We start from the raw sequence: 14,327 nt of genomic DNA on the forward strand, positions 1-14,327 counted from the left end.
TGACCTCCTTGGGCTCCTCTCGCTGGGCCATCCCTGCACGTCTTCAAACTGTGCTGGCAGCTCATCTGGAGCCTTGTCCTGCTCAGAGCACTGCAGCCTTGCCCTACCACAAAAGTCCCCAGTGTCTCCTCAGTCAGCTCCGCATGGCCTGACGTTCTGCTTCTCCATCCATGTGTGTGCACGAGCATGACTGATGAGTGCACACACATACCTGAAGTGTGTGTGAGCTTTTGTTTCTGTGTTTTGTGTTTCTACGCACTGTTTGAATGTGCTTGTGTAAGAGCATTGATCTAAGAATACCTGTATGCAGGCACAGGTGCGTTTGTGTGTTTGCACACATGGCATGTACAAGCGCACACGTACACAGAATTGGACTAACTATGTGCACAGGTTCAGCTGGTCCCGAAGCCCACAGAGTCCCATCTGTGTACTGGTGTCAGGTACTGGTGCAACCTGGGCATCTAAAGTTTGAAAAAGTGCAGGGAAGGCTGATGTGTTTGTGTGTAGCTGATCAGAGCCTGCAGCCTAGATCTAGTCTTTCCCTGGTGCCCCCAGCATTTCCAACACTCATTTGCTTCTATAAGGCCATCCCATCTTCTGGCTCAGGTGGAAAGAAGTTTCTATGGGAATCTGTTGGCTTCTTTGGGATTAAGTAGTCCTATTTTCAGAGGACTGTTTGTCAGAGGATGCAGCAACTGGGAGAGAAAGGAACACCTAGAGAGACCAGTAGGAGCGATGCAGTGACACTGGGGACAATGGCTTCAATGAAACAGCAGTGATCATGCTGTCATTGCTAGAGTCATAGCAAAGGAGAGCAGGACATTGGTGACCAAATTGATATTTATGATTTAATCAGACCACACCAGTTGACACATGGTCGTGTTTTTGTTTTCTCTTCCACATGTCTCCTATTCTTGATGGGAATGGCCTCACCTTTGTCACCGTGGGAAGCAAAAGGCACCTGAGGACCCCAGTGTATGTCCTCCTTAGCAAGTTCATCTTCTTGAGATCTGGTAAAGCATTGCTCCCAAAACTGGAGAATTTCTGTGTCATCAGGAAAAGCACTTGTATTTGCAGGTGAAAGGCAGTCATCTGAGGATCACTGTCTAATCTTCTCAGTGTTGCCCTTTGATTCACATACACAATTACAGCAGCAATATCACTGTGCACTTCCCCTGTGGTGCTGGGACCCTGGCCTTTGGGAGAGGAATTTCATGGTTCCTGTCCTTACTGACCAAAGTGCTCTGCTTTCATGGTAGTTTCTGACACTCACCAAAAGGAATTCTGCACTTGTGCTTCCATTTCACCACTTTTTAAGAGATTTCTTTAAAAAGATACAAAAGACTGTGTTGGAATTGAGGCAGGACTCAAAAGGATTGTGGTTTAGCTTCCATTAAGGCTACATGTCTTTGTCTGTTCTACCTCAGCATGTGCTATGATTCCATGATTCCCTGCATTTCACAGATGATGAGATGATTTGTGGATGCTGTGTTTCTTTCAACAAAAAAGGGAGCCAGGATTGGCCTGGCTGAAGGTGTGACTGAAGGCTTCTAGGTAGAAAACAACAGGAAAGGCAAGACACAGGGAACATGTGGATTCTCTCCTCTTGGGAACAACTGGCTGCTGATGACACTGCGCTGATGAATGTTGTGGTTGGGACACCCCCGCCTGCATCCAAATCCAGCCCTGCCATCATCCCCAAATAAAGCCTCGCCTGACACCTCCCAGCAGCAGCCCTTCTGCACTGTTGAGGCTTGGCTGAAGTGCAGGAGATCTGACTGCAGGTGCACAAAGCCTGGGGAATGCAGGGGAATTTCAGTATCAGTTTACATCTCCCCACAGGGAGAAACACACACTTGCCATGCTTTGAAAATCTTTCCCTCAAAAACATGCCTAGACCAAATGCTTTGGCAGTTGCCAGATTCAACTGTTCCTTTGCATACATTACATCTTCGTGTTTCTCTTATCCTAAGACAACCACTGTTATGTCCAGTTAGCTTTTGCCATTGCTGTTGGATTAAGAAGAAACCACCCTTCTTCCACAGAAGCAGGGAAGGACACAATAAAGGGTGCTGCAAACGTTTAATGGGTCTGAAGAAGGAAATACAATCACTCCCAGAGTAGACACTGAGTGTGGGGAGCAGCAGGAGCAGACAAGAATTATTCCTACAGCAGTGTTGCCACAGGGCCCTCATTTCAGGGAGGCAAGCAGGTCACTTGAGGCTGGTGTTGAGGGGTACAACAGAGATCTCTGAGGAGAAAAGACAACAATAATATTCTCTAAGAAGCTCCGCTTGAATGCAAAACAGTGCAGATATAGACAGCACATTGTTTTCCTGTGCTGTTCAATTTCATTTTCAGGCTTTATGCTTTATTTAGTCCTTGCACCCTAAGAGTAGCTGGAAGAGAGACTCAAGCATTTCTGGTCAGTACAAATCCATTTGGGCAAAATGCACTGGAAGAGTCCAAGAAAGGGAAATATCAGCTTGGGTCACTCCTTAGTAGCTCTTTGAGGCCCTTCTTGCAGGCCCAGCTCCTGGTCATGACTTCATCTCTCACACTGCTCTCAGGAAAACTCTGCTGGACTCTTTTTCCTCCTCCTGTTCTGTCCCAGGGATGAGAGAATGGGACCAGAAGTTGGGTGGCATTCTTTCCAGATCCCCAAAGAAAGGCACAGCAGTAAACTGTGAAAATAAGTGCTGTATTTAGTAAAACACAATAGGGAGAGGTCTAGAGACAGCAAATAAATCCCAACTCCCTTCTGGTGCTGGGAACCCCACCTTTGTTCTGCATCGGACAGAACCAGTGGATTTACCCAAGTCACACTGTGCAGACCCTTTCCATAGAAGCTCCATCTTCTTTTCACATGAGAGAACTCTGTTTCTGACATTATTCCGTCCAGCACACGGAGCACAGCTGGGCATGGTGCACTCCAGCTGATTCCATTACCGCAGTTCCTCAGGGATAAGGGAAGGGCTTCTCGATTCCTAAATGCAAGGCCCAACAGTGCAGACTTGTCAAGCCAAGGATGCAGAGATCGACATATCAGTTGTATTCCATTCACTCCTTCCTACAGTGTTTCAGAGGAAATGTCTTCAGATGCCATTGTCAAAGACACAAGGAACAACACAGTAATAGGTGGCAGGCAGCCTGGTTATACAGCAGGCAAGTCACATACAAGATTGAAAAACTAAGGGCAGGGAATGTTATGTGCTTAGATTATGATGAGATCATTTTGACAGCCTGTCCTATAGTCCCCTCACCACTAAATCGGTGAATTATGGCAAGGGTAAGTGTGCAGTAACGTAGGTGGAAAACTAGACGATCTGCTGTGATCTAACCGTTGTGGCTGCAAGTCAGAGCACAGCTGGGAACAGGAATCAATAAAGGAGTCTCTCACGGATCAGTGCTGAAACAGTACTGTTTGATTTGCCATTAATCTTCAACAAGACTGGACGAAGTGCATTATAAGCATTTATATATACTTCAAAAAGGAGTGTAAAAGTGTCAAAGCCTGATGCTCCACACTCACAGCCGCCCGCCCCGGTGCCGCTGCCGGCCTTTCTCGGGCTCCTCGAGCGGCGACAGCAGCACCACGGGCGGCAGCAGCTGCGGGACCCGGGGCTCGGGGAGCTCTCGGGGTGCCGCGTTCCCGGGCAGCAGCACACGACCCGTTGCCGCTGCCGGGCTTTGGATCTGCGGCAGCGCCGGGCACAGAGTGAGGAGCAGGATTCGGCCGCGTCGTTCTCCCCGACCGTTCCCGTCCCGTCTGCTCTCGCCAGCCCTCCTCTCTACGGATGCTTCAGGAGGGCAGCTTGTTTCCCCTGTGCCAGAGGAGGTTTCCCACCGTTGCCCAGATCTCCTACACCGCAGAGTCCGGGCTATGCTGCAGTACACGCAAAGCCCAAACCCCCCTACCCGCGCAAAGGCGCCCAGCACTGGCAGCCCGCAGCAAGCCCGAGTGCCGCCGGCGCAGGGCGCAGCCCCGGGGCGGAGCTGGCGGCGGCGGCGGCGGCGGGAAGGAGGCGGCGCGGGTGGAGCAGAGCCGAGGCTGGCGGGGGCAGCGCGGCGCGGGCGGCGGAGCGGCGGGATGCGGCAGTGCCGGGCCACGGGGCTGGCGGGGCTGACCGCGGTGCTGCTGGGTGCGCGGGGCTGCCGCCGGCGGGGCCGGACTGCGGGGCTGCGGGGGGACGGGGCCGCGAACGCCTCTGTACGATTGGCATCTTTCTGACCTCGTGCACCTCTCTCTCCTCCTGCATGAAATTTCTGCGGAAGAAAATGGATTTTCTGATTTTGCTGCTGCTTCTCTTCTCGGCAGTGGCTGTGAGCAGAGCCCAGGTGCAACAGGAGCCGGCGGCAGAGACCAGCGAGGGCACCGGCATCAACATCACCTGCTCACACCCCAGTATACAGTCCAGCGAGGTCATCTACTGGTACCGTCAGCTCCCGGGCCGAGGACCTGCATTCCTCGTCAGCGCTGTCAAAGGCTCCAAGCAGGTTCTGGATCCGGAGGGGCAGCTGTGGGTGTCGGTAGACCGCCGCTCCAGCGCCCTGTGTCTCGCCCGGCCCCGGCTCGGGGACGCGGCGCTGTATTACTGCGCCGTGGACCCACAGGAAGCGAAGCCGGGGCTGCGGCCGGGCACGAACCGCTTGGGGCGGGGCGGGGGCACAGTGCCGTCCGGGCCCGCAGGGGGCGCTGCCTGCATGGCCGCCAAACTCCATCCTGACCGGGGTGCGCCGCCCTGAGTTCTCGACAGAAACGAGCGCTGCGCCCGCAGCCGTGATTCGCTGAGGCCAATGGGAGTCAGACACACCTATGTCTTAGGTGACAAAAATGGCATAAATGACGATACAAGCTCTGTTGTACACCACGGAGAACTCTTCACATTTATAGTATGTCTGCTATCCTCTCTTGCTTCCCCAGTGCCAATCTGATGAGAACAGGAGGAGCCCTGTTCCTAAGAGCCAGCAAGGTGACTTACACCCATGGCCTCCCACACTATTGTGTCTTTTTCCATAAGCTGAGCAGAGGTTGTGTTCTCCCTTTAAAATACTTCTGGGCTTAGCTTTGGGCAGAAACGTTGCAAGGAACAGGCCGATAGTACCCTGTTCTGCCATAGACACAGAGATCTGCTGCAAGGGACAGTGCCCAAGAGAGCAGCCTCTGCAGAGTGTCACAACCTCCCATTCTTCTGGCAGTGGTGAAGGGTCTCTACATACACTCACCTCCTACCTACCAAGAGCAAAGCAATGATCCCTGGGCAGTTGAGGAGGCCATACATGGTGGAATGAAGAATCAAAAGCTCAAATGAGATGCAGAAATCTTTAATGAATGTTTACAGAGAAAAATGAAGTCTTACTGAGCAGAGGCTCCACAGTGCAAGATTAATCCAACCCCAAGTCTGAGGTCATGCAAGGCCTGTGCCTGCCTTTCTGGAAGGGAACAGGATGGTTCTGAGGAGCCTCATAGCCCATAAAAGATAAAGGGAGGGGGAAAAGGAAGAGAAGAAAAGAAAATGGAGATAAAGGGTTCGGTAGAGGACAATCAAAATAGACATGAGCCATGTCTTCAGAAACCATGGAATTGCCTCTTACTTTCAGCATTTCCTTGGGTACCCGAGTAGGGTCAGGAATTCTGAAAGCAGGGGCTTGAAGATTCCTTCTTGATCCAGCATCGTGTTCGTGGCTCATGGACGAATCTCTCAGGGACCAGTGGCTTCAGCAGGGCGGGCACCTTCTGCCACAGGAGCGGCTGCCCAAGCCAGACAAGTCAAAGCCCCCCGAGGTGATGGGCACGCCCTCAGAGCTGAGGATGCGGCCAACAGCAGCGGAGGTGGAGGAGCCCACGGCGGTGTTCTGCGGGAAGGAGCTGAGGATGGGTCCGGGCAGGGTCACCACCACGGGAGAGGGCTCAATGACGATGGTGGAGTCCTGGCACTGCCTGACACAGGGCTCATTGCAGCTGCTGGCCAGAGGGGTCGGGCCGCAGGGCCGGCATGGCACACACTGGGTGTAGCAGGACATGACTTGGGACTGGAGGTGCACCTGGGAAAGACAGAAAGACAGATGAAGAAGAGAGAATGGATACGTTGAGGGACAGCCTGAGTAGCCTCTCACAAAGGAGACGAGGCAACAACTAAGGTTAGAGGAGAAGGCTGAGAAATGAGGTCCCGTCCCTTCAGCATGCCAGGACCCTACAGTGAGTTGTCTCAGAGAGCCTCTCTTTGAGTGCATGGATCTAAAGCCGTGTAAGCTGTGTCCCAAGCACTCTCTGTGCAGACATGGTCTCCCAAAGCATGGAGATCCACTATCTGATTATATTTCTAATCAGTTAAAAGGAGAGAGAGCTTCACACTTACCTGATTCCCAACCAGAAGAAGGCAAGAGAAGCTGATGGCACAGATGGGAACTGGGCTGCCTTTTATACTGGTCGTTCATCGCTGCAGGTTCACAGGCACGATTGATACAGGCCATAATTTTCTGACTAGCCATCCTTCAATGCAAGCTGTCCTTTCTCATTATGTGGGGTGGTTTTTGGTTTCTGCAGTGCTACCAGTTCATTTCCAGATTTATGGTATGACCATTCTCTAATAAAGGACTCTTTGAAGTGCTGTGATTAAAGGCTCAAAGATTCATAGGGCACAATTGCCATGGTGAGGCCAGTGCCTCAGCTCTAGTGTTGATCAGGTCTGGAGGAGGCAAGGGAAGTCAGCCTGATTCAGTGCAGTGGGGCGGTCATGGTTTACAATTTCTGTTATCGGCGTTCCATACCATATCATCGTGTTGTGCACTGGGAGTGAAAGTGTTAATTCTGGAGTACCATGGATTGCTGATAGTTCCGTTACGTGTCTCAGAAGAGAAGAATGAACTGCAGTTCCCAGAAGACTTGACTGTTCCATTTCCATTTTTATGATCAGAAGAGAAATCTCCTGGGTATGGACCATTTCTTTTTTGCTGCATCAAAGAGAATAGCAAAATGTCAACAGTCGGTCAGTTCAGACTCTTTGTAGGTGTAACTAAAGGAGATCTTTCAGAAAAAGGGATAGTAAACAGAATTGATGCTAAAAGTATGTAAAAGAGTATAGTGGCAGACACTGGACGTGTTGTCAGAGAAGCCAGGGCAGACACTTCCTCTCAACTGCAACCATCCAACCCACTGCTTCTCCACAGAGTTCACCATCTATCAAATCCACATCTCTCCGTCTCTCCAGAGGATGAAAGTCCCCCTTCATGTCCTCACCTTATCCCCTCACAGCAAAGATTGCCTTTCTTCCTTGGCTATATGAGACAACCACAAAAATGAAACGTGGAGGCAAAGGTGTGGATACAAACAACTGTAAGGACTCTGAAGAGAGAAATGTTTTCACTTTGAGATTACCCTATCAGTGCAGGCAGTTACCAGGAGCTGACAAAAATTTGTGCCCATCGCCAATTGAAAAGAATCCACAAAAAACCTATCTGGATGTGCCCTGCAGAGGGAGAGCAGCCAACAAACCCAAGGAAGGCTTTTGAGGTCTTCAGATCTACATGTAGAAGAAAAGGAAGAGAGAAGACAGAGTAGAAGATGGGGAAATTTGGCTTTAGTTTTGTTTCCAGTGAGCCCTAGCTGCCCTGTTTTTAGAAGAGAGCACTGGACACTCAGCCTTCCTGACATCCATGGCCAGGATCTCAGTCCTCAGTTCAGCATACTTTCTGGGTTCAGAGGGGACATGACCTGGGCTCTCATCAGTGGCTTTAGCACAGTGGGAAACCATCTGCTGCAGTAGCATCTGACAAAGCAGGAGAGTTCACTGTACCCAGAACCGATGGGGACTCCATCACTGCTGAGGATGCTGCCAACGGCAGCAGAGGTGGAGGATCTCAGAGCAGCGTTCTGCAGGAAGGAGCTATGGAAGGAGGCAGACAGGACTGTCTGTGATACAGAAGGGGGCACAGGTATGACAGTGGAGTTCTGGAACTGTGTCGTTGCAGCTTTTGACCAAAGGGGTCAGGCCAGAAGGCACGCACTGGACATGTGCTGGCATGGCACGCACTACTTACAGCAGGACGTGGGTCAGTGCTGAAGTTGAACCTGGGAGAGACACTGATGAGAAAGCAGAGCACAGGGACATAGGAGGAGCAATTCATGCAACTCCCAGGAGCACACCAATGATCCATTTAGTTGGCTGGTGGAATCACAGAGTCACTTAACTGTAGCAATTGGAAGGGACATCTGGACATCATCCAGTCCAACTGCCATGCTAAAGCACATTCCCTAGATGAGGTCAAACTTGAAAGCATCCAGGTGAGTTTTCAGTATGTGCTGAGAAGGAGATGCCAAATTCTCTTTGGGCAGCTGGTTCCAGTGCTCTGCTCTTTCACACTCAAAGTAAAGAAGTTCTTTGCCATGTTCAGATGGAGATTCCTGTGTACGAGTTGGTGCCTTTTCCCACACTGGGCACCACTGAAAAGATCTTGGTCCCATCCTCTCATGAGAAACGTGCTCAAGATCAAAAATTTCCCATCAGGCAAAGATCTCTGTGAAGGGCATTTTATTCAGTACTGCAATAGTGGGCGAACACCCCCTACTCACAAGGCAGAAATTGTGCACCAGTCAGTGAAATCCATTGCAATATATACCCTCCGACGCAGGTAAAGCCTCCCTGGCTCTTACTGACTGAGCGTCTCAGGCTCACAGTCTTCCCATGCTTTTGCTACATACACTTCCATAGCTATGTTACACTTCCATAGCTACCATTATGCTTCCATACTGCGTCTGTTACCAACCCATCATCTTTGGATATGTTCTGGGCTTTTTATAGTGATAGGAGGGCAATATTTTTACTCATTCTGTCTCTCCTGTACCCTAGTGCCTGTGCCACTTCTACCCAGATCGGAAGGACCCAGTGTCAACTTTACTCTGTTCAGGAGTTTTCTTTGTAAAAGGTTACTTATCCTACGCTATCTACAGAAAATACTGGAAACTTCCACTGCAAAAACACAATCTGTCTCTGACACTCTTACACCTTTCCTTTTGATATTTTGTAAGCACTGATATGATCCCTTCTTCGACTCCTCCAAGATAAACAATCTCTGGACTCTCAGAAATTGATCCAAAGGAAGAAGCTTATGCACCTATAAAAATGAACAAAGGGGCATGATGTGAAAAGCCTGGTCAGTTTCAACAAGGCTGCTGTCTCTCTCTCAGTGGAAAATGCACCTCAACCAAGCTCCATTCAGGCATGATCAGAAAAGGACATGGAAGAAGGGCTTCAGACTCGTGTGGTTACCGAGAGGAAATAAGTGAGAGATGTTGATTAGAGGGTGAAGGAATCGAGCTGCCTTTAATGGAGACCCTGCACTGCCCCAGGCCCAGGCATAGCCTACATGGAAGTGACAATTTTCTGCAAAGCTACTGATGAATGGAAAACAGTCACTGACATGAGCTGTGTGGCTGCTTCCCTTCATGCTGCTTGTTCATTCCCTGGCTTATGCCACAACCATTCCGTCATGCAGGCTTCTTCTGAGTGCTGGGATTGAGAGGCTCCAGGACTTCTGAGCCAGGAATGAGTGAGTTGTGGCAGAGGACTCAGCTCAAGTGCTGAGATGGATCCATCTCAGGCAAGTGATGCTGGCCTGGGGCTTCCCTGCATGCAGATCTGCCATGTCTTCCTCTTTCTCCATCCCAACTCGCTCCAGTGGTCTGGATGTGTTCAGATTCCAAGGCACATGGGCTGGACTGCTGGGTTTCAATTCTCTTCCTCATCCCACTGCCTTGTGGTGAAACTGCATGACCTGCTTGGGGTCCCGTTCACTGGCCTGTCCCTGCACATCTGCAAACCGTGCTGGCAGCTCATCTGGAGCCTTGTCCTGCTCAGAGCACTGCAGCCTTGCTCTTCCAGAAAAGTCCTCAATGTCTCCTCAGTCAGCTCCCCGTGGTTTCAGCCCCTGCCTCTGCAGCCACGTGTGTGCATGAGCATGAGTGATGAGTGCGCAGATGTGCCTGAAGTGTGCGTGAGCTTTTATTTCTGTTCATGTCTGTGCTTTGCGAGTGCATTTATGTAGCCTTTGTTTTCAGTGAGCTGTTAGTCAGAAGATGCAACAACTGAGAGAGAAGGGAATAGATGGAGAGACCAGGAGGAGGGATGTGATGACACTGCGCCTGAGGGTAATGTCTTCAACAACACAGAAGTGATCCCAGAAACCTTAGAGCAATGGCAAAGGACAGCAGGACATTGGTGACCAAATTGATTCTTCTGGGCTTACACTGATCTTCCAAGGTGCACACGGTCCTGTTTGTCATTATCTTTTTCATACCTCCCCCAGTCTTGATGGGAATGGCCTCTCCTTTGCCACTGGGAAGTGAAAGGCACCTGAGGATCACATTCTATGTTTTCCTTAGCAAGTTCATCTTCATGAAGATCTGGAATAGAATTGTTCCCTAAACTGGAGAATTTCTGTGTCATCAGGAGAAGTATTACTGTTACCAGGTGAAAGGCGCAGCCATCTGGGAATCTCTGTATGTCTAGTCTTCTCAGTGCTGCTCTTCAATTTATGTACACAGTAGATTGAGTAACACCAGGAATATCGTTGTCCATTTCTCCCTGTGCTGCTGGGTCTGCTCGGCGCCTGGGCTTTGGGACAGGAACTTGTTGTTTCTGATCCTCATTTCCAAAATGCTCTGCTTTTCATCATAGGCTCTGACATTGGCATCATCTTCCCAGTTTTCCCTGCTCCCTCTACTTTCACTCAGCAGAAGGCATTCTCCACTTGTGTTTCCATCACGTCATGGTTCCTGTTTTTTAGGAGATTTCTTGCAATAGACACAAAACAGTGTGTTGGAATTGAGACAGGACACAAGAGGCTTGTGGTGAATTCCTCAAGCCTGTGTGGAGAAAGGTGACGGAGTCACTGACCTTTCTCTGCCTGTCTGTTCCACCTCAGGCTACGCTAGGATTCCCCGCATTCCACAGATGACAAGATGATCTGTGGACACTGTGATCTTTTTAATGAAAAAAAGGACCAGGAGTGGCCAAGCTGAAGGTGTAACTGCAGGTCTCTAGGTGGAAAACAGAAAAAAAAATGCAAGGTACAGGGAACTTGTGGATTCTGTCCTCTTGGGAACAACTGGGCCAAGGAAGACACTGTGCTGAAGAGTGCCATGACTGGGATAACCCTACCTACAACACCATCCAAATCCAGCCCTGCCATCATCCCCAAATAAAACCTCACCTGACACCTCCCAGCAGCAGCCCTTCTGCACTGTTGAGGCTTGGCTGAAGTGCAGGAGATCTGACTGCAGGTGCACAAAGCCTGGGGAATGCAGGGGAATTTCAGTATCAGTTTACATATCCCCACAGGGAGAAACACACACTTGCCATGCTTTGAAAATCTTTCCCTCAAAAACATGCCTAGACCAAATGCTTTGGCAGTTGCCAGATTCAACTGTTCCTTTGCATACATTACATCTTCGTGTTTCTCTTACCCAGGTACAACCACTGCTATGTCCAGTTAGCTTTTGCCACTGCTGTTGGATTTAGTAGAAGCCACCCTTCTTCCACAGAAGCAGGGAAGGACACAATAAAGGGTGCTGCAAATATTTGATGAGTCTGAAGAAGGAAATAAAATCACTCCCAGAGTAGACACTGAGTGTGGGGAGCAGCAGGAGCAGACAAGAATCATTCCTACAGCAGTGTTGCCACAGGACCCTCATTTCAGGGAGCCAAGAACTGTATGGAAGGCGAGCAGGTCACTTGAGGCTGGTTTTGAAGGGCACTAATAGAGATCTCTGAGGGGAAAAGACAACCATAATATTTTCTGAGGAAATCCAATTGAATGCAAAACATTCCTGATACAGGCAGCACATCTATTTCCCGTGCTGTTCAGTTTCATTTCCAGCTTTATGCTGTGTTCAGTCCTTGCTGAAGGCAACCTATGAATGATTGATAGAGAGACTCAAGCGTTTACAGGCCATACACCTCTGCTCTTGTGCTGGAAGAGTACAACAAAGGCAAATGGCATCATGCAGAATCACTCCTTAAGGGGCTCCTTGGGGCCCTTCTGGCAAGAAGTGGCCCAGCTCTTGGATATGATCTTAGCCCACCTCACACTGCTCTCAAGAAAATTCGGCTGGCCTCTCTTGCCCCAGGGATGAGAGCATGGGAGCAGAAGTTGTTCAGGATCCTTTCCAGATCCCCAAAGAAAGGCAGAACAACAAAGTGTGAAATTAAGTGTTGGATTTATTAAGATTCAATGGGAAGAGGTCTAGTGCCAGAAAATACATCACAGCTTCATTCTGGTGCTGGGAACCCCATCTTTCTTCAGCATCAGACACAACCAGTAGATTTACCCAAATCACACTGTGCAGAACATTTCCATAGAGAGCTCCATCTTCTCCATCTATGAAGGAACTCTGTTTCTGACATTATACCCTCTGGCACACAGAGCACAGCTGGGTATGGTGCACTCCAGCTGATTCCATTACTGAAGTTCCTCAGGGATAAGGGAAGAGCTTCTCCTTTGCTAAATGCAATGCCCAACAGAGACTTGTCAAGCCAAGGACTCAGGGAGCAACACATCAGTTGTATTCCATTCACAGCAATTACAGCCATCCTCAGAAGGCAGAAGAAAGAGGATCCAGGGAACAACATGCCAACTTTATTCCCTTTGCTCCTTCCTACAGTGTTTCAGAGGAAATATCTCAATATTAGTATGTCATACATACTAAGGACAAGACAGTGATTAGCAGCAGCCAGCCTGGTTACACACAGAGCAAAGCATGCCTGAGCAACCTCAATGCATCCTGTACGAGACTGAAAAATGGAGGGCAGTGAATGTTACGTGCTTAGATTTTGGTGAGAGAATTTTGACTGCCTTTTTGTAGTCCCCTCACAACCAAAAGGTGAGTTATGGCAAGGGTAAGTGTACAATAATGCGGGTGGAAAACTAGATGATCTGCTGGGCTCAGGCTGTGCTAACTGCTATTCATAGTAGAGCTGGGGACAGGAATCTATAAAGGGGTCCCTCGGGGATCAGTGCTGCACCAGCAGCGTTTAACTTCCCATGAATGCTCTCCATGACTAAACAAAGTGCACTATAAGCATGTGGGGGGGGGGACCCATGAATGGGAAGAGCTGTCAGGACCTCATGAAACAGGCTGAGAGAAAAGGGGAGCCAATCAGGAATCCTACAGAAACAGACACCAAAGGAGTACATGGCAATGATGGGAAGAAATAAATGTCACCATTCACACTAGCTGATGAGGAATCAAGAAAACACCACTTGCATGAAGGCAAACCTGGACGTGGAAAGTGATGCAGTTGTGAATCAGGACACGGACAGGGGTTGGTGTGAGACAGACCTATACTATCTCATACTGGGATATGTGTGAACATACGAGGAGTGACAGAGCCGAGTGCAGTGGGCCATTCATATCTGCTTGATCAATGTGATCAATCCCCGCAGAGATTCTTGTACTCTTATGAATCTTTTCTTAATTCTGCACCATCTCTCTCTGTCCTGTGTACACTGGATGGACAAATATCCAGTTACTGGAGAGTGGCATGAGTAGATTTAATGCCAGCTGCTGGAAGCACCACGCTTTGAAGATGTCTTTGGCATGTGCTGTGTGCTGCTACAAGAAGAGAGGTCCATGATCGTCTAACAAAACAGGGGTGGTTCTTGAGCCACAACCAAATGCAGCAGGGGCAGGTTTTATCCCCATAACCACCCAGCTGTACTGCCGAGAGAGAGAGATGTGGCATTCAGCACAAGCAGGTGGAGTCAATTCACTGCTCACACACTGCGTGTGGGCTGATGGGGGTAGGGATGGATTGACTAAACAACCAAAAACGAGATTTTACGGAGTGGATGTCTCTGAGATCCGGGCTCAGCTTTGGATCCGGCTGAACACTGGTCAGGGACTCTGTGCCTCCAGCCTCCCTCTTGGCTTCTCCCACACATTCGAAGCCCGATGCTGCACATTCCCAGCGGCCCGCTCGGCGCCGCTGCCGGCCTTTCTCGGGCTCCTCGAGCGGCGACAGCAGCACCACGGGCAGCAGCAGCTGCGAGACCCGAGGAGCTCTCGGGGTGCCGCGTTCCGGGCAGCAGCACACGACCCGTTGCCGCTGCCGGGCTTTGGATCTGCGGCATCGCTGTGCACAGCGGTGGAGTAGGATTCGGCCGCGTTGCGCTCCCCGACCATTCCAGTCCCGTCTGTGTTACCGCCTGACACGCTCGCTGGGGACACTGCAGGCGAGCAGCTGCTTTCTTCTATACTGCAGGGGCTTTTGCAGCTGTTCCTCAGCTCTCCGCCTACACCGCAGAGCCCTGGCTGCGCTGCAGGACAC

General features: G+C 50.1%; 2 protein-coding genes across 2 annotated transcripts; one reads left to right on the top strand and one right to left on the bottom strand.

The window, feature by feature from the left end:
* The first annotated feature begins 3,832 nt into the window (after positions 1 to 3,832).
* LOC125684408 (uncharacterized) lies at positions 3,833 to 4,746 on the top strand. Its single transcript, XM_048926533.1, has 2 exons — positions 3,833 to 4,142; positions 4,319 to 4,746. The coding sequence occupies exons 1-2, from the start codon at positions 3,884 to 3,886 to the stop codon at positions 4,744 to 4,746; spliced, it is 687 nt and encodes a 228-aa protein (XP_048782490.1). The 5' UTR covers positions 3,833 to 3,883.
* Positions 4,747 to 5,718: 972 nt separating this feature from the next.
* Positions 5,719 to 14,130, bottom strand: LOC125684409 (uncharacterized). The gene is made up of 5 exons (XM_048926534.1): positions 14,104 to 14,130; positions 13,842 to 14,042; positions 7,797 to 7,912; positions 6,360 to 6,426; positions 5,719 to 6,045 (listed from the first exon to the last, which is right to left on the bottom strand). The coding sequence occupies exons 1-5, from the start codon at positions 14,128 to 14,130 to the stop codon at positions 5,719 to 5,721; spliced, it is 738 nt and encodes a 245-aa protein (XP_048782491.1).
* Between the last annotated feature and the right edge of the window lie 197 nt (positions 14,131 to 14,327).

This window comes from Lagopus muta, chromosome 25 (assembly GCF_023343835.1).
Source record: "Lagopus muta isolate bLagMut1 chromosome 25, bLagMut1 primary, whole genome shotgun sequence".
NCBI lineage: Eukaryota > Metazoa > Chordata > Aves > Galliformes > Phasianidae > Lagopus > Lagopus muta.

Coding starts and splice junctions, on each gene's coding strand:
- LOC125684409 (XM_048926534.1), bottom strand. CDS start 14,130: ATGCCGCAGATCCAAAGCCCGGCAGCG. Junction 14,043..14,103: donor AGATCCAAAGCCCGGCAGCG/GCAACGGGTCGT, acceptor CGGGTCTCGCAG/CTGCTGCTGCCCGTGGTGCT. Junction 6,427..7,796: donor GGAGTCCCCATCGGTTCTGG/GTACAGTGAACT, acceptor ATGAACGACCAG/TATAAAAGGCAGCCCAGTTC.
- LOC125684408 (XM_048926533.1), top strand. CDS start 3,884: ATGCTGCAGTACACGCAAAGCCCAAACCCCCCTACCCGCGCAAAGGCG. Junction 4,143..4,318: donor GCTGACCGCGGTGCTGCTGG/GTGCGCGGGGCT, acceptor TCTTCTCGGCAG/TGGCTGTGAGCAGAGCCCAG.